This window comes from Erithacus rubecula (genome assembly GCF_903797595.1).
Source record: "Erithacus rubecula genome assembly, chromosome: 5".
NCBI classification, from domain to species: Eukaryota; Metazoa; Chordata; class Aves; order Passeriformes; family Muscicapidae; genus Erithacus; species Erithacus rubecula.
The window spans coordinates 37,253,668-37,274,123 of record NC_136687.1 but is presented as its reverse complement, the minus strand read 5'-3'; the positions used below and the strand labels follow the sequence as shown (position 1 = coordinate 37,274,123).

Sequence of the window (20,456 nt, the reverse complement as noted above, 5' to 3'; positions counted from 1 at the left end):
TGCAGTTTGTCACCGTCTCTCAGACAATACTTAAAAGACATCATGTTTGTTTTCCCAATAGTTCCTTGGTTTCCATACAGCAAGAGGAAAATAAAAGCACAGAAACCAAAAACATGTCTGAAAAAGCAGATGTCTATGTTACATACATTTACTGCTATACCTATCAACAGACTACTTGTGTTTTGGGTTTGGAAGGGATGCTCTTCTTTTTGGTCTTGCACAATACATGTTTAATCTATACACAGCAGAAGAGATTCTTACAGGTAAAATCACCATTAAAATTGCACAGGTTTTCTGAATTCTTTTGTACTAACCATTAATGTAATATGAATCTACAGTTTCATCTTAACCGAGAGACAATAGGATACAGTATTTACTGATGAAACAACATTTCTGTATGTTTATGAACCAAAGTCAAGAGATAATAAACAAAACACTGATGCCTTTTAAATGGCAAAAAGACTAAGTTATAGACCTTATGCCTATAGCACACACACATTAGAAAGACAGGCTTTCGTACAGTATTTTTGTTGGTTTTTAACAAAGACAGGAATTTTACTTAAACTACTTTTTCATCCAACCTATTGTAGAGACACTGCCACTTGACAGCTTATAATGACAGCCAATACCAGCAGGCTGCACTCATTTAAACCAACTGCTACAAGTCCCTGCCGCAGTCTGTAACTTCCCCCAGTTAGTTATTCCACTTTTGCAGCAGCTCCTTGTCCCCGTGCCTCTCTCGCTGCTCTCGGCATCTCCCGCAGTGCCAGAACTGCACCCCTGCGCCCTGCAGCGCTCCAGCCGCATCCCGCTGCCTGCCAAAGGCACCCACTCACCCTGGCCAGCGAACCCAGAGCTTCCCCTTACCTCCGCTTCCTTGCTCTTCTCTTTGTTTGTGCCCAGTGAACTTCTCCCATTGCTGGTAGTCTCCCGCGCTGGAACTACAGAAATTTGCTGGAGGGGCATTTTTACAGAGCTGCAGGTTGCCAGTACCTGTTTGGATGCCTTACATCTTCACTCCCCCCGAGTAGCCCACCTGTATAATTGTTCATATCCTCTCTTTGCCAAGCTCAGCTCTAAATAAAAAGGGGAAAATATTATTTGAGAAACGGTGTAGCCAGGGTCTTCCATCAAAAGAAGAAAAAAAATCAACAAAGCAGAGCAAATTGCAAGCACACGCGAGACAGAGCAAACAAAGAAGTAAGTAAGGCACAACAATCCAGGGAGTTTCACATGCTTCCAGTGATGAGTGTCCCTGGAGCACCCCGCCATACCGCTATCCCCCAGCAGCACCGTAGCAGCCAATTCCATCTCTGTTACCTAAGAACTGTCATGGAAACCAAGGAGAGCCAGGTCTCTCCGGCCCCGAGCAGCGGTCGCTCCCCGCGGCCGCCGCCGGCTCCCGCGCTCCAGCAGCTGCCACTTGTGCCTTTGTTCCCATCCGACTCCACGGAGCGCTAAGCACCCCCAGACACCGCCCCGCGCCCGCTAGGTACAGCGGCGGGCTGAAAAGCTTAGTGTCCTATTTTGGAGCCAAAATCTCCTCCTTTAAAAGCACAGGATAGCTCGCTGTGTCCTTCAAGCATAATCTGCTTAGGTCAAGGGATCTGCCTTGAAATGAGGAGCGGCGGTGAGCAGCAAACGAGGTGTAAAAAGGAAGACAAGACTGGGAGGGATTGCAAATGTGCCTTCCTGAGGTTGATAGTAAAAAGTTAACCCTTTCCAGAGGCACAGGCAGAGGCACAGGTGCCTTTAGAGCAGGCACACACATTTTGGGAATGGCTCTCAGGTGAGCTCTCTGCCAACAGCTCCAGTGCTCTGCCACCGCGGCGCGAAACACTCGGGAAACTGCGCCAGCACCTCCCCTCCCTAAAAATGCAAACAACGGAAGAAAGTCCTGGGTGTTGAACTACACAATATATACAAAGAAGGAAATCCTATCATTTATAGTTCTCTAAAAAAAATATAATTCTAGAGAAGTATTAGGAATGCCAGCAAAACTGATTTTGATTAAAAATAATAATTATTACATCAGAAGTCAAATTCTTAGCTGCATAAATTATTCTGTATAAATAATGAGAGAATGAAAAAAAAAATCTCACACCAAGAAACAACATTTTAATCTGCTGCCGATTACAGAAAAAAAAATTTACCCTAGCCCTGAAATATATCATCTTTATTTCCAGCTATACAGATTGGCACTTAGAATTCTGACAAGAAATAATAGCATTATAAACAGCCTGGATTCTCTTACAAAGCCAGTGGGGAGGATTTAAAATACTGTTGATTCACTACTTTCGTTACTATTTCTCAGTCTGAGTTAATAGAGCTTACAAGAGACTAGCCTGAGATAAATTGAGATCTGGTTCAGGTTGCAATCCTGGTTTTATGTCACTCATCTAAACTAAGGTATGTTGACTGGCTGTAATAGAAGAGTTTATAAATGCATTAACAAAGAAAAATAATCTATAATAATAAGAGATAACATAATAGTAAGAGATGCTGCAGGACTTGTGTATACGTGCACATCTTTATGTTCATATATTTATAACTTATATATTCTATATATCTATAGGCATGGAACAGATTTACAAAGAATAAAATTAAGTCCATTGCCATTTACAGAGTTCCTTTTACACGTTTTTAGCTATGTTTTACATGCTAATTTCATTTTTCATTTCCAATATTCCAGAATCAGTTTGAATGTAAGTTTGAATAACTTCCAGTGTACACAGGAAGATTTTCCTGAATTTTGAATATAAATAAAGGAAAAAACCACAAGCTCCAGCTCTACCAAGAGAGTGGTAAATAAAAAATTTATTTCAGAAATATTCAAACACAAGAAATGTCATATACCAGGCTAGTAAAGTTTAACTGCTAATCTTAAACTTGATTATAATGTAAAGGAAATTCCTTTTTAGTTCAATAGAATGTTTTAAAGCTACAGGAAGAACTTTTTTAATTACTCTGAGGCCCAATCAGATTAAGAATTCCTAAACCTGACTCTGCTTTGTCATGATAATAATCACTCACCTCTTTGATAAAACTATTGATAGAAAAGTAGAGGATTTGTGGTATATAAAATGGAACCTTCCTGTAAATGTGCTTTCATGTCTAGTTAAGCTTAAAAAAGTCAACCTGCCTTTTGATACTGTGCCAATAATTCTGCATTTGAAATCATATGAACTTGAGATTTAAATCAGAGATTTCTAGGTTAACCAGTAATCTCTTTAATCCCATCTATGTCTGTTTTAGCCAGAAGAAAGATCTTACAGGGTGTGATGTGCTTAGCTCTTTTTAAAATTATGCACAGCCCCTTTCCCTCCCCACAGTGAACCTATAACATTAATATGTATATTGCAAAAAGCCCTAGCTCCATACAAGGGCTGTATTTTAACATTAGGTAGGTCCATGCTTGCATTCTGCTTAACTATTTCACTAATTACATTTCTTCATCATGTGGAGACTTCAAATTAATGTGCAATTGCCTTGCCTGTACACATGGTGAACATGGCTCTTCTCAGCCTAAGTGCCAAAACAAGAAGCAGAACAACCAAGCCTCATACTGCTATACCTAGAAATAGAGTTCATCCCTGCTCCATGGTAAGGAAGCTGTTAGAAAACACAGGATATATTCAGATGGACATTGTAAAAATCAGTGGTAGAGGTGTGGTTGGGGTAATTTTTCATTATAATTCAATTTAGTTTTCCATCTTTGCTTTTACAAGTTTACTGTGACAGAATTATAAATCGTAAACCTATGATCTCAGAACACCAGAGCACATCTTAAAGAAACAAAACTATTGATTTCAATTTACAGAGTCCCAAAGTTGCAAACAAAGTGATTTCATATATACACACACAACCCTCCTTTTTAAAAAATGTATATACTTCCACTCATCCTCCATGGTTAACAGGCTGTGGTGTCCTATTCAAAGAATGCTAATTTGGCAAATGTACCACCCAAAGAGTCATAATTTCAGAGCCATACCTCACCTGAAGGACAGTGTGACAGCTGCTTGGTGAAGTATGAAGCTGCTGTGTGAAGCACCATGATAGGGTTTCAATCTCAGGAGGATAACAATAACAAAAGAGAACTGGTCACCTGGAGCAGGTGAAAATTACATTGGCAGAGAAAAGGAGTATGTATTGGGTAGGAATTAATTGATTTACATTAATATAATTCACAGTTCTTGAAGCAAGTAACTACAGAAGAGAAGTACCACTCCTCCCTCCTCTTGCTTATTACTTGAAACCATACTAATCCCAACTTGGATAAACCAAGGAATCCAACTTTATTTTCAGCCATCCAGCACATTCCCCTTGGTACATACATTATGAAGAGTACCAGTCAGACCTTGGTGACCATGAAGGAAACTAAGACAAAAGGAATAATTTTCTGGTGTTGCACAATGTAGGTCTGCTCCCTAGCTGTGTACCCTGTGAGTCTGCTCTCACCTGCAACACATGAAATCTTTTCATCTATTCCCTCCACACATGGCTCCAAGGGAACAGTGTCCTCTCTCACACTCAGGATACATACACTCCCTGCACAAAGCATCCCCAGGTGCTCTTCCATAAGAATGTGACAGCAAAAAGGGATCAGAATTATAACCCTACATACACATACCCTGTGTTTTCAGTTTAATTTAATAAGGAGAACATCATCTTCTCAGCATACCCATTTACACGAGACTACTGCTTTGAACTATGAAGACAATCTGATCTGCTGTGGTTAATGGTTCAACATGGTGGTGCAAGTGCCAATAAGAAAATGAAAAACAGCAATACAATTCTTTCATAACACAATTGGAGCCAATGTGCTAGTGTACTGACAACTCACTGGCAGCATACATGTAACAGCTCTGCTATCACTTACAGAGAGATTTATACAAGACTCTTGAACTGAAAAAAAATTACCTACATAAATAACCCTATCAGAAACAGGTAATTCTAGCTCTTTCTTATGTACATAAAATCATCTTTAGATAAGATGTGCTGCAGCTTTTATATGATCTTTCAGCCTAAAGCTATATTGAAGTTAAAAAAAAAAAATCATTGTGGACATAAAACACAAGTTGGTTGCTTGGACTCCACCTTATTATCAAAAAGACATACTGGCTATGAATACACCATATACAAAAAGGTATAGACATATAGCAATGACTCACTTTCCTCAAAAATTAAACAGAAGAGTTATGAACACTGTACATGCTATGCTCCCTTTACTATATACCAGGCATTGCTTCTATTGTAATCACAACTTAGGTACAGAGACAAAAGTCTCAACTCTATAGCAGCTGAGGAAGAAAACAGATATTTGTACTAGGTAATCATCAAGTGGGATGAGTACAGTCACTTTATCTAGCAGAAGGTCCAAACACCTAAATTAAAAGTATAACTAGCAGTAGTCCAACTAGCAGACCAAACAGGACTGCTGTAAACCAATCCCCTGGGCTTCCACAGCATCCTGAAGCTGACACTAGAACCAAATTAAGTTTTCAGATAAATGAAAAATTCCTTTAGATTTTCTCCCAACCCTTAAGCCTACAGGAGCTCCATGACTGAGTTAGTCATGAAATTAGGGCAAATATGAATGACATCTTTAGCCAAACACAAATACTCCTAAGCAGCAGATTCAAGATGGGAAGGGGAAAACCTGTTGTTCTCTGCCATCAGAATGAGTACGTCCTAATACTGTTCTGCACTGTGGGTTGGCTTCAAATACAGAAGCATCAGGAATGCAAGTTTTCAGCAGAATTCATGTTCAAGTAAGTCCTTAGCAGAAGCAAAATTTAAGTTATTTTAAAAACTTGAATCAAATTTGCATTTGTCACTGATAAGAATGAATGGCTTTGAGATATCATATTAGAAGTTGCTTTTTAAATGCTCATGAAGTTGGTATAGAGTTGAATGCAGCCATCATGTTACTAGATCCTCAGGGAGGTTTTGGCAGCTTTTTTCCTTGCCTCCTTCAGATTTGCAGTTGACTGAACTGCTGAAAAGTACCACGTAATGTAATATGGTGCATCAGAGCAACAGAGGTGTATCAGAGGTATTAAAGAGGCAATCAACTGAATATTTTGAACTAATGCATTTGGATATTTTTCTGTGTTGCCATTCACAGGATATTGTACTTTATAACACATAATTTCATCAACAGCATTACAAAGCACAGGTAATCTTCCCCTCCACTGAGAGACTAACACAAGTCAGTGCAAACACAGAGGAACCTATTTGCCATTTGTATATTTTGTGCAGATAGATATATTACCTAAGTAGAATATCTTAGAACATCTGAAAATCCAAGGTCACAGAATGTTACAAGTCAAAAAGCAAGTTAAAAATCAAAAAGTAATAGCTCAGACTGAATTAAAACACAACTGGTACCTCAAGTAAAAGTTTACCTAGCCAAAACTTAGATTGATAAAAGTGAGATATGAAATGACAGAATGGTGATAACTGAGATACATTGCCCCCAGCTATTAAAACCAATTATCTTTTTTATTTCCCAGCAAAAAGAATTAAACCAAACTGATTTTCACTGCCAAACACAAAGACCCTCATGGATGCCTCCAGTGTAGTGTTTGCACTAAGTTTACTTTATTTAAATTAAACCATGCATACTATTCCCTCATCATGATACAGTGTCCCCATGAAACAGAGAACAAGGAAAGACTTGTTCAAAAAACTGCCAGTAACTTGAACAACTTGTTTAGAATTTAGAATTTTTGTTTAAATGCAACTAAAACTTATAAAAACAATCCGAAAAAGTCAATTACCACTTTTAGGCAGAATGGACAGACTATGTATTTAACCAATTTACACTAAAAAAGAACTAAAATTATGCTGTTAAAGTGTTTACTGAAGAAATTATTAATACTACAGTGACACTTAGCTACTCAGTACAAAGACAGGACTCCTACTATGTTTATTCTAATTTGCAATACCCAACTTTTGTGTATGCCCACAAGTACTAAGAGATCCTATAACCTCTGTAGTTCAGGTATGAGGAACATAATGAACTCTCAAGCACTCCTCTGCTTACAAATGTTGCTGACCTTTGGCAATGTAAAGACAGTATCACTCCATAACAATATATATTTATAACATACAGAATTTTGTTCCTGCATTTGTAGTGGTGGAAGTAATCTGCATGTCATGCTGCCTAGATGCTCATTTCCACCCACACAGAAAATTTAAAGGGTGTTGTCCATGTGCCTCTTCAGAGTAAAAGGTAAATAAAGACATTGCCACACAAAGTGTTATTTCTAAATGATATACATAAAGTGGTTGACAGTCTTTATGATAGAAGCATCAAAATTTAGCAAGCAGTGGAATCTACCTGCTTAATTTTGGGTTAAAAGCTGCAAACCTGAATCCATTAATCTTAAAGGGTTCCAGCACTGCTTGGTAAGAATGTACTCAAGTTCTTGGCCAAATTTCAAAGATGTCAGTCAACACAGGAGGATAAGGGCACAATCCTCAAAGACTAGGACAATTTCCTAGGTGAAAGCACGAGAAACAGGATGAAGTTCAACAGTTACAGCTGTTACAGCTCTGGTAGAACAGGAAAAAGAAACTGGACAGCAGACAGGAGGAAAGACTAATTAAAGGATCAGTCTGGATCAGTGCATTCCTTTAAGAAAGGATGACTGGAAAATGCTACTTATCATCAGCTGCAAAAATGTAAACATAGTCCCAGGGTGCACCAACTAAGTTATTTCCAATTCTTCTTTGTCCTGAACAAAGTACACCAGTAATTTCCTCAAATGCTAGACTTATTTTTTCTCATAGCCTGATCACCAACATCAAAGAGATTCTGAACTTGAACACAGTAGGAAACTGTTCTAAAAAAACCTGCATTAAAAAAAAATATTTGATAACCCACCAGCTTCTGTTACATATAATTATACTGGAAGACCAAGACTGTTTATTTTTAATGCAGATATTCAGGTACCCAGTATTATGCTATGAACTGCGTTCTCAATTGTTGTTTGATGAAGAAAAATGAACAGTCTGTGATCAGAAAATAACAGGTCCTTTGGTGTGAATATTGAAAGCTTACAAACTTTCAATTTAGAGATTCGCCATGCTTGCTAAGCGTTGTTTCGTGAATCTCTGCTGCTAGAATGTTTAAGGAACATGAAAAAATGCAAGACATAAGTTAAACAAGTAAACAAATATTCATTCAAACCACTTTTTAAAAGATATTTCTTCTCAACTTCCTACAGGTGTCTATTGTTGATTATACTCTATTTTTCCTTCTATTTTTATTTATGGGCATCTGATCATCTTACAAACACTGCTATTTCCCTCCTAATCTCATCTGCTGTGACCCCCATTCTCCTTCTCCAAGCAAAATTTTATCTTTGTCTAAATACTCATATTCCAAAAACTGTAATTTCTCTAATTTTTAATAATTTATTCTTGTACTCTACTTTACCGACAATAACTTCAAGATTAATTTTAATTAATACTGTAGTTCATCTACAGGATTAACTCACATTAAAACCACAAATTTCACATTCTTGAATCATTTTCTTTAGAGTATTACCAGAACAGGTCCAATCTCCCTGCTCAAGCAGGGTCATCAATATGTGTCCAGACAGTTCTTGAGTATCTTCAATGAGGGAGAGTCTACACCTTCTCTGGGCAACCTGTTCCAGTCACTCATACAGAAAAAAGCTCTTTGTCATGCTCAGATGAAACTTTCTGTGCCTCAGTTTCTGCCCATTTCCTCTTGCCCTGTTGCTCAGCAGCACTGAGCAGAGCCTGGCTCCACTCTCTTGGCACCTCCCTTCAGACATGGACAGGCACTGATGCCCTCTCAGCTGTGTCTCGTTGAAGCTGAACAGGCCCAGCTCCCTCATAAGAGAGATGCTCCAGTCCCTCCATCATCTTTGTTGATTTACCTCTAGTGAATCCATGCTGACTCTCCTGACCACCTCCTTGTCTTCCTTGTGCAAAGAGATGGACCCCAGGATGAGACGTTCCATCACGTTATCAGAGTCTGAGGTGGGGCTGCCTGGCCTAGTTCCTTGGATCCTGCTTCTTGCCCTCTGGAAAGACTGGGGTGACATTTGTTTTCTTCTAGTCCTCTCCTCATCTCCAAGACCTTTCAAAGACAATCAAGAGCAGTCTAGCTATGCAGTCCAGTTCCCTCAGAACTCACGGATGCATACCATCAGGGCCCATGGAATCTGGGATGTCAAATCTTCACCACTGGGTGTTCTCTAACCCAATCCTCCTTGACTAAGGGAAAATCTTTCTTACAACATTCCTTTATCCTGGTCTCCTGAGCTGGAGATTCCTGAGGGCTGGTCTTGCCAGTGGAGACCCATGGAAAGGTGGCATTCTGCAACTCAGCCTTCTCTGTGTCCTCTGTTACCATGGTCCCCCCTCCATTTAGTGACAGGTCCACATTACCCTTATTTTTGCTTTTATTACTGATGTATTTGAATAAGCCTTTTTTGCTTTCCCTGATATCCTTGGCCAGATTTAATTCCAGATGGCTCTTGACCTTCCTTGGCTCATTTTTACTTTGGCAACTTCTCTGACCATGCTTCCATCGCTTGTGTGTTTCCTGGTTAGGCTTGAGCAATGACAGGAGTAATTCATCCACACAAATCTCTTGCTGCCTATGCTCAATTTCTTACTCATTGGGATGCATCATTCTTGAGCCTAGAGGAAGAAATCCTTGAATATCAACCAACTCTGTTGTATTCCTTTTCCCTGCAGGGCCTGTTCTCATGGGGTTCTTCCAAGAATATCCCTTAAGATGCCAAAATTTGCTCTCCTGAAGCCCATGTTCGTAATCTTACTTGCTACTCTACTTCCTCCCTGCTGATAGTAAACTCCACAATTTCATGGTCAAGGCCCAAATATTTTGGTTTAATATCCAAATATTTCCTAAGTTTAAAAATAAGCACTATTGTAAGTGGGTGACACTGATAAATCATGGCCCTCCACCTACTGTGTGATTTTGACTTAGAAGGAAGTAATTTGGTTGTATTTGCTTACTTTGTTACCCAGTAGCTCTTTATTTATTTTGCTAACAAACTGAATCTCCTGTGAATTTAAATGCTTTTGTTTTATTCTGTAAGGAAATTATTTATGTTTTTCAATTAAAGTGTAAGCCCAGAAGGAACTGATGCCTGACTGATACCTGGGGTCAGCAGCCTTATTTGCCTGAGTAAACAGATATGAAGAACAGACCCTCAGTGTAAATGAGCCACCAGAGGAAGCTCATCCAGCCTGCTGAGTACAATAGAACTATTTTGACATTGGCAAAAGTTAATTAAACATTTTTACAGGGGTCACTGACTGAGTTCAAAATAAAGCACGTTCCCTGGCTGAAACTCTACATACCTGAGAAGCTAATGAAATCACAAAAAAGCTATTTCTTTAACAAACATGGAATGTATTTCTGATTAAATAAAGATAAATAAGTTTCGAAATCTGTGGGACAGCATTCTTCTAAACAAGCACAAAACTTTTCTTCATTGCTCTTTAACTTCTGATAAAAAGAATTTCAAAGTGTTATTAAACTACAAGACCAAAACAAGACAAAAAAAGGGTATTATGTTTGGAATTTGATCTTAAAATTGTGAAGTATACCACAAGCAAAGTCACTAGTACTAGTACAAAGATTTTTGTGAAGTATACCACAAGCAAAGTCACTAGTGACTAGTACAAAGATTTTCACTTCTAATCCAATACAACTTGGTATTATGGGATTTACCTAATTCTGTGACTAGTTATTACACTTAGATGGACACAGTCATACTAAGTTTGAGTTTATTATCACAATACAGCCTTCACATTTTAAACTGCAGCATACCAAGGTTCAGAAAACAAATCCCTAGAGCTGTTGTTCTTAAGGATCCAATGGTTACTTTCAAACATGTGAACAGCCTTTGAAAAGCAATACCAAAATAAAAATTATTCAGATTTTTGTGTGTTGCTTATTGGCCAAGGAATCTAGACCAAGAGCCTATACAGGAGGTTATTTTGTCTGTTACCTTTCTATGGATCTTAGCATCTAATAATGGTAATTCAGCAGGGAGGCATGCAGGAGAAGAAAGACAATAAAATTATTTCCTTAAGGAAAACCACCCTCCAACATAAACTCCCAGGCCTCTCATTGCAACTCTCCCTATGTATTTCTGAAGATTATGGGTCTTAAATATTCCTTCCAAATTAACACACCTCTTCCACAGATTTCATTATATATTTCCTTGCATTACCACCATTCTAAACACTGCAAGATTAATTTGATCATACTTTTATCTTACCTCTACCTGCATGCTTTGCTTTGGAAGATAAGATTAAATGTAATGTGCTATTTCATTTATCTCTTCTTTCAGGCTTCAATGAAAAACTGAATTCTCACAAATACCACATAAAAGTAGTACTTTTTGGAGTTAACTCCTGTGCAATGTGAGGATACTACGAAAAGCACTTGTTCTGTAATAACACTCCCACTTAAGCACTGGAAGAAAATCCAGCCTAAGAAGATCCGATACCAGTTACAGTTCTTTTAAGCTCCACTAAGCACTTCAGAGTGCCCACCGCCTCCATACAGCTATTTCACCTTTGGTGAACATGATTTTTCATCATTTGTCCATAGCAATCAGAAACAATCAGGAAAAAAGTTTAAATTGCTCTTCAGTACACTTTCTGCAGTCATCTTTTCCAGGAATATTTTCAGACACAAGTAAGCTTTTTCTTGTTTTTCTCACTGGAAAACTGCACCTTTTTCAAGAGTCAGAAGAGGATATTAAGAGCCTAAATTAAGAAAGGGTCAGATTTGTCAATCTCCTGATTAAAAACAGCTAATAAATTCATTTTCAGGATTGAAATAAGATTTACTACCCACCCTCCCTGCGCTATAAATATATCTAATTCTCGCATGACATACTGATTTAAAGTTTACTTTGCACTGTTGAGTGTCATACTGATTACCATTACATCATCAATTGTCACATGATTTTATAACACAATAGTTTAAGGCTCTCTAGCAGTGACTTCCAAACACTAGCAACAGCTCACACACCATTTATACTCTGCAAAAAAACCCCCAATTTTATAAAGCTCAGTTTTATGAAAATAAGAGTCTTCATCTCCCATTTTCTGAGCAGCACAGATATCCCAGATCTGAAAGATAGGATTACACTGGAACACCTCCAAGATGTGAAACCAGTCCCATCTATCTGCTTCTGGGATTTAAAAGCTACCATTAAATACACAAGCGAAATCAGTCTTGGTGTAAGCATCACATGCTTCTTATCCAACAAAGGTCCTCCTTAAAATGATGCTGCCACTGGGTGACAATATGACTACTCAACTATACCATGTCAGTTTAATAGGCACATTAGTGAAAATATTATTTGAAAAGTAAAAAAAAAAAAAAAAAAAAAAGAATAAAATTATCTAAAATACAAAATTCAGATTTTTCATAAGAGTATTTCTAAATTCAGAACCTAAAGATCCTCTACTCTGGGTGCTACTTATTTAGTCACTTAAACTGGGATTAGGCTTTGGATTTTCTGAAAACAAGTTACTACATAAGTTAAAAGCCTTGTGTCACTAAATTTCAAACATGATTTGACAACAAATTCCTTAAAAAATCCACTATGATCCTATTAAAAAAACTATCCTTTTCACTCTAGTGATGAATTTCATCTACACTGAATATCTTTGAAAATTTTTCTTGACTTGGCCTTTGTTTTCTGCAAAGATAATTTAGTAAAATGTGAGTCTTACCTGAAAAAAAAGACACACCAGATAACAAACATGCATCATGACATTAATGAACTGGTTCAGGCCAAACTAAGAGAAATCTAGAAACAGAAACTATTTCTGAAGCAGAAACTGAGTATTTTCTGAAGTTAGCAAAATCTCCATTTCAGCCAAACGTTTTTTGGGGTAGATTTCTAAAATTCCTTTAGGAAAGTTTGCAAAGATAACATTTCCATGTTTCTCAGAAGGATGAGTTTCAAAGTACCTTGAACAAAGTCTGCACCTTAAAAAAGTCACAAAAACTACTGAGGTACATCTTGTTCAACTACTACTTTTTTCTAACATCATTCATTGATAAACACTTTGTAGATGCTAATATTTTAAGAATCATTTACTTCATAATAATATTCCAGCTCATAAATAGATTGTAAAATTTCCTCCTACTTGGCTCTGCTCCCTCTCTCAAATATTCTTCAGTTGCCTGACATGGTATTTTATCACCTAAATCTCATCCCACTGGACTTTTCCAGCATAAGTAGTAAACTTAAACCAACTTAATCGAAAACCCAGAGCTTTCTTATCTCACTGAAATTCTCATTTCAGATAGAAAATGCAGTCCCCTTGCTAGATGTTTTTCCCTCACTGGCAGTAAGGAAAACTGAAGTGACACAAAACAGAATAATACCTATAATAACACTGTAACATGCATTTACCAGAAAGACTAAAAAGCTGTTGTCTTTAAGACACAAAACAATGAATGAAGCAGCTTTGTTCTCCCCTATTACTCAGCTAAGAATGAAACACTTACCACAGACCTGAGCTGTTGCACTCCCACTAGCTTAAAAAAGCTACAAGACTGTGTCAACTAAACCACAGCTATTAGTGGCACTGGGTCAAGAATTTCATTGCATTTGTGACGCAAAGGCAAAATTTTCCCTTACTGCTGCACGCTGTGCAGCCCACCCAGGATCTGATTAATAGCAGGTACAAATCTGTTTTTAGATCAAGTGCCCTACAGTTGCAATTTTAGGAACTGTTTGCTTTAGAAAAGCGTTGAAATTTCCCACTGTTGCCTGAGCACAAGTCCCTGGTAGAACATGAGTAACAAAAAGCTGCGAGTTGCCCTTTTCTGGATTGCACAGCCCAGTTTACTCAACGCAGCAGATGACTGCGAGCATGACTGATGCACACACGAGCATCTCCCTCTATGCTGTCTGCTCAGCTGTGGGTAAAATTTCTTCACTTAAACAATACCCTTTTTTTTTTTAACACTTCATTACAACTTTCCTTGTAAGCTTCTTAACAAGCAACTTTCTTTCAACCAGAAAAAAGGGGATAAAGGATAGAACAGCTAAGCTGTGTTTAAAGAGAAAAGCTACTACTATAAAACTCTATTTTCAACCCATGTGTTCTTTGTATATTTAGATGTTAGGCACTCCTACAGGAAAAAAATATTTCTTTATATATGTGGTATGTCTAGAAAATTAGAAACCCAGTCTTAATAAAATCAGAACTTTTAGGCTATATTGATGTAAAATTACATTTATTAAAAACAACAAAAAGGATAACAATTCTGTGATTTCAAAGAATCATTGCAACCCTTCCCACCTCATACTCCTTGCAATAATAAGTGCTCAATATATGTCTGTAAATTCATCCATTCAGAGATCCCAATTCTGAAAACAACTAAGCATGGGTATTGGGGTAATTTTTCTTGCAACAAACAAAGGAGACTATTGCTATGACTTATTCTAACATCAAGTAAGCTGATATATATGCTTATACAGGTGCAGCCTACCAGGATCAAATTAAAACCTTGGATAGCCAACATAAAAAAGTAGGAAAAAAACTCCAAAACAAAATCAAAACAGTTACTGTATTTGCTCTTCATTTCTTTTGTGGAAATTTGCACCATTTTCACAGAAACAATTACTGGAAGGTCATAAACATTCACTGACACTAGCACCCCATCAGGTTCACTTAAACAGTATGAAATCCAAAAAACTTACACCTGCAGAAATATTGATGAAAAGGACAGATCATCCAGCAGGAGAATATGAATGATGAAGAAAAAAGTGAACAAAATAATAAAAAATGAACAGAAGAAGCAGGTCAGAAACAGAAAGAAAGAGCCTATTAAATAAAATTGTATGGAATAAATTTCATGAATTGTAAAAGGCTGGCATTCTCATAATATAAAATCAGCCTAAATAATTCAGTTACAGTTTGTAGTTAAAGTCGTAATTACATTAAGAATCAGAAGATGATTAGATGCTTTGTTGACAGAACTGTTTAAAGTATATATTAGCAAAATTCAAATTTAGGTCTCAGATGAGACTTATAAGAGCTAATAAGATAATTTTTAATTGCTATTGGTTAAGAATACATCTCTCCAGATGAGTTTACATCTGCCTGCTTCAAAGTGTTCAACATGCCATCATTCCACTTAATAATAACAATACTAATAGTAGTAATAGTATAGTTGCACTTAAACACATTTCTCAAATGTAACAAAATTCTTATTCATGGTGACATGTTTGAAAATTAATTTATGTGGACTATTAAAAACATTGCAATTCAGAGAAATCTTCCAGGGGAAAAAACAGCTTCCTTTTATATCTTTTTGTCTTATAATTCTGGTTGTGCATAGGTCTTCTTTATTTTTTATATTTAGCTCCATTAAAATACAGTGTGATTTACTTAGGGGGGAAAAAACCCCAACATAATTTAAAATGAAAGACACTCTATCTTTTCCAAAATAAAAAACCTCGGTCTATGGTCAGTAAAGAACTGCTGTCATTTTGCTTTCTCAAGAACTGAACATCAGCTTTCAATCTCTCCTTGTGAGCAATGCAGTTACATTTTGTCAGCTCTCAGGAAATGTCTTCATTATATCACCTCACACAAAGACAGCTCCAGTCCTGCTCACAAACCTGCTGCTGCCAAGTCAGGGAGGGCAGAGCCTTGCACAGCCCCTCCTCAGCTCCAGCGTCACAGCTGTGCTCCTTCAACACGTCATTTCAATACGAATGCCAAGTTATTTCAAAGTGGAAGATGTTGCAATCCTGTCTCTTTGATGGATATACACTGGGGAAATAGTAAACATTCCAGGAATGGTATCTTCTAAATGAATACAACATTAATTCCCATCATTCCTCTCTGACCTATGCAAGTGCCAGATGCCTCAGCAGGAAACCCTCACTCACAGGAGGAATCACACACACCTCTGGTCCAGCCAGGTCGCCAACCACAGAACAAGATGACCAAGGCATGTTGCATGGTGTACCTGCTAAGAAATTCTAGCTTTAACTACAGTTACAACTATGTTGTTTAGCTATTTAAATGCAAAAAATACCACCTATCAGGGCTACTTTTCCAATTTTACCACTAATAACAAGACAATTCAATCTGGAAAGGCCAAGGATTGCAGCAACACCTACGTAATGCTAGCAATGAAAGTGGCAATAGTGCACAAAATCTTGTTTTCTCAAGATTATCTACTCAGCTCTGTATGATGTAAACTATGTACACTGCTGGGCTATTCTATCAAAAAAACCCACAAGCTGCTGATACTTCCCAGCTCCTGGCCATCAGAAAGCTGCAGACAGCAGCACAAGCAAACATGTTTTGCTTGTTTACGTACTTTTAGAATACAGACTTCTTTTACTGATTAATCACAAAAGGAGAAACACATCAGTATTCCTACTGCCTTCCTGTCTGTCTGACACTAATTTCCAATGTCACTCTTTCAATTGTTTTCTGTTAAATAAACCTTTGCTAATAGTCACAGCCACAAACCAAAACTGTGGAAAGAGGATATCTTGAAGAGTGAAGGGTACAAAAGTTCATACAAAATCTAAAACCACAAACAAGCTATAAGAGATTACTGCATAGCTGAAAGGCAATGATCTCACAATACACACGATTTTAAAAAAGGATATAAAAACAACCCCAATCTTACAGCTACACAGACCTGACATTAATGCTAAACTAGTTAATTCAGGAGCAAAAGCACCTCTTGACATTCTAACTGTTTTCTAGCTAGCAATTTCTTATGATTCATGCAGTGTAGGTTTACCTGAAATAGACTACAAGAAGAAACTGCAATCAAAGTAATTACAGAAGTATGAATTTTTCTCTCCCATTCAAGTTTAGAGGCAAGAGTTTATACATTTTTTCCCAGGAGACAGTGAATGTTTAGACCATTCTCACATAATCTGCCCACAAAAACACTGCTGTCTTTTGTTCATTACATTAATCAATAATTATCCTCTTTAGCTCTGTGGAAGTCACAACAAGGCCACAATCAGACTCTATCAGTAGACTACAGCAAAAGTAATCCTGCAGAATGATATTTCTTGGAACCATCTCCAAAAACCTGCCTTCAGAGGAGGGAGACGCAATGCTCAGTGACACATCAACTTCTAGGCAGCATGAAGGAAAAAAATGGAAGTTGCTTCTTTACCAATGTGAGGTTTCTCAGCAGTGTTCTGCTGTCAGTGGGTCCAAAGAAGCTCCCCAGAGAGAAGTGTGCATGTGTGGGCACTCTGGAGATCCTGATGCCCTCCTTGTACCTCTATGACAACACAATCCTTCCACACTGTAAATTATTGGTACTGGAGTTGAACCTTTTGTCTGCTGGGAAGCTGAAACAAAGTCTTCTGCTTGAAGCCAGATAAATATAAGCAGTAAACATACCACATGATACCATATCTCACCCAAAATTGGTGTATCTGTTAAATGGTTTGAATTAGACCATAATGAATTTTCTTTATACTTTGTCTAATATCAAGATGACTCTCACTCTAAAGTGCATTACTCTTATTTGCAGGACAAGCAACTATTTGCAAACAGACTCCACAAAAATAAAAAAAAAAAATTCACTGGCTCTTAATCCCAGGTAACCTTTCCTGTCAATGGACTAACTGTGGAATAATATCCAATGAGGTGAAGTAAAAATGAGAGGCTACACACCAATGCTCATTCCTTCACTCCCAAAGTACTTCTGTAGCATGGACAAGATAGTCAAGAGGAACAGATGCAAATTCAATTTTGAGAGAGGCTGTGAAGCCAAATCTTGCTGCACTATTTGGAAGCATACACCGTAACCACGCTGTGCTAAATGAGGGAATGAAAACATTTACAATTTTACCCATACATTCTCTAAACCTACACATAATTAACCAGAGGCTTATTAATGACAAAAATATATAGAATTAATGTATATTTTCACAACACTGCAAATAAACGAAGAAGTTAATTCTGCTGAATTTGAAAAACTTTAGACTAATCAAAAATAACAACTAGTGTTCAAAGGTACTCACTGCTTGTATCAATCCCTTTCTTCTCTCTCATTGGACCTCAGTTTTTTGACATTGAAAAAATATCTTACCTTCAGCTCCTGAGAATTTTTGCAATAGTTTTCCTTTTGTTTGTGTCTTTTTTCTTCCCATCAGCTCTTTTTCAACTTTATCACTGCTTAGGTCATGAGGACCTATCAAGCTCTTAATTTTTAAGACATCTCACAGAATTCTCCAGCTTTCCTTATTTTCAGTAGCTAATGAAGCCATGCCTGGTGGACTATGAATGCTGTGCACCTGTTGCCTAGCACCTTCTTGATATCCACACATGCATTGTGACACTACCTGAGATTTAGGAAGTTTATGCCAGAGAAAATATTAGCTGCATACTGACTGTAAAGAACAAAATATTTTGATTCAGTTTCATTGATGCTCTTTACTATGTCAACCTATTTAATTTATAGGACGCCTTTCCCAGACCATTACTTTCAGTGAATATTAGGTTCCACATATTTTTTAAAACAAAGAAATTTCATGGAGCCTGTCCCCTTATTTCACCTTCAGCAAATCACAGTTAATATGTCTGATTTTAATAAAGCATGAAATTACACCTCAGCACAGCAAATTAACAAGCAACAACAGGGACAGCTGTTGTATTTCTTGCTGTCATCAGTTCAGATACATCTATTTACATCCCTCAGTATACCTCTTATTAAAAAAAAAAAATCTACATAATAAGTAATGAAGCAAAGCATGAAAGACCTTTGCAATAATTCTATTCTCCTTACTCCACAATTTAGGTTTGTACAAATTTATGATCAGGAAGATGCTTACAGTATGCAGAAATGCTACAATTAAAACTTGTATTCCCCTGAATATATTGACAGAAGCTGACATGAAAATATATGCCAGGTAACACCTGATATTAAAATTCAAGTCCAAGTTCAGTTCAGAAAGACAAGAGGCAGGCATGGGGAGAGCAGTGAAGACTCAATCCTCAGTGATCAGTGAAACCTTAATTAGAGCTGTGCATGACACTTGTTCAAAATTACCATGCTCTTAGGGTATGGGAATTTTCTACACTAAAAAAAACCTGTGTTAGTGTTCACCAGTTCCCATAGATACTACTTCAATTCTTACTACTGATTTTGGTAGTGTGTTGTTGTTTTTTTAACTTGGCTAGTCTTCTTTTTTGCCACGCTTCCACTGGACTCTCACTGGGATCTCCAAGTAACTGACCCAATCCTATAGCTGTGAATCAAGAAAAGGTATTCAAAATCATTTTTTTTCCAGATGGTGTGAGAAGAATAGGAGAAAAAGCTGAGCTCTTGAAGATCCAGAAAGGGAATTATTCAAAAAAATTAGGAACACTTGCTGTGTATCAGCAAACATGCCTTTCCTAAACAGGAATAATTTAGGGTGTAAACAGAACATTTCTGCTCTTAAATTTCTATCAAGGTGAATAGCTATCATATCAAGAACTTCTGGTTCATATTTAGAACTTCTGATTCTTTTAAAAACATACAGCAGTAGACTTTGTGCTTCTCCCTATTTTACACAGAACATACTATGATGGGTAAAATTTTGATCTTTTATAAACACTGAACTGAGATACTATTTTGATAGTGACTAGAAGAACACAGAACAACCTAGATGGGGGGAAAGTAGAAAAAGATTCTTATTTTCTTACTTGTGGCCTTTCAGTGCTTAAAGGGAGCTTACAAAAGAGAGGTAGAATAACTTTTTACACAAGTGGATAATGATAAGACATTATGTAAGGAAGGGTTTTAAGCTAAAGGGGGGGAGATTTAGATTGGATGTTAGGAAGAATTCTTTATTCAGAGGGTAGGAAGGCATGGGAACAGGTTGCCCAGAGAAGTTGTGGACTCCCCATCCCTGGAGGTGTTCAAGCCCAGGTTGGATGGGGCTCTGAGAAATCTGGTCCAGTGGAAGCTGTCCCTGCCCATGGCAGGGGATGTTGGAACAAGATGGTCTTTATGTTCCCTTCCAACCTAAAGACTTTATGATGCTATGATTTGTTAACCAGCTAATATTAACAATACATGGAAACTCCTTTGGAAAGAAAAATATAACAACTACAAAACTGATCATAACCAATAGCTGCCACAATCTACAAACCTCAATGAATTATGTTGTTGCTTCTCTGTGTATCACGACAGCCAGTTTTATAATACTAATATATTAAGAATACTAGCATAACAGAAAAGTTTCTAATCAATATAAAAATTAGCAGTATGGAATTATATCTAGCAAAACCACAAATAAGTTGGAACTATGTATCGATTAAAAATATTAGATTTCTCTATCTTGTAGCAACCTGTATGCATAAAATAATAGTAGTAATAACAACATGCTTTCCCTCCCTATGTTGATTTTTCTGTTTATAGCAAT

At 37.3% G+C, this 20,456-nt stretch overlaps 1 protein-coding gene across 4 annotated transcripts in view; it reads right to left on the bottom strand.

Annotated features, from left to right (window-relative positions):
* Positions 1-20,456, bottom strand: part of MARCHF1 (membrane associated ring-CH-type finger 1) — a 229,990-nt gene that overhangs the window by 132,134 nt on the left and 77,400 nt on the right. The window contains exon 1 of one of the 4 annotated variants that reach the window (XM_079306660.1): positions 868-1,070. The exons of the other annotated variants lie outside the window; for them this stretch is intronic. Within the exon in view, the coding sequence (XP_079162786.1) occupies positions 868-966 (99 nt within the window). The 5' untranslated portion in view covers positions 967-1,070. Of the gene's footprint in view, positions 1-867; positions 1,071-20,456 lie in introns of those variants that run through there. 4 annotated transcript variants of the gene reach the window in all.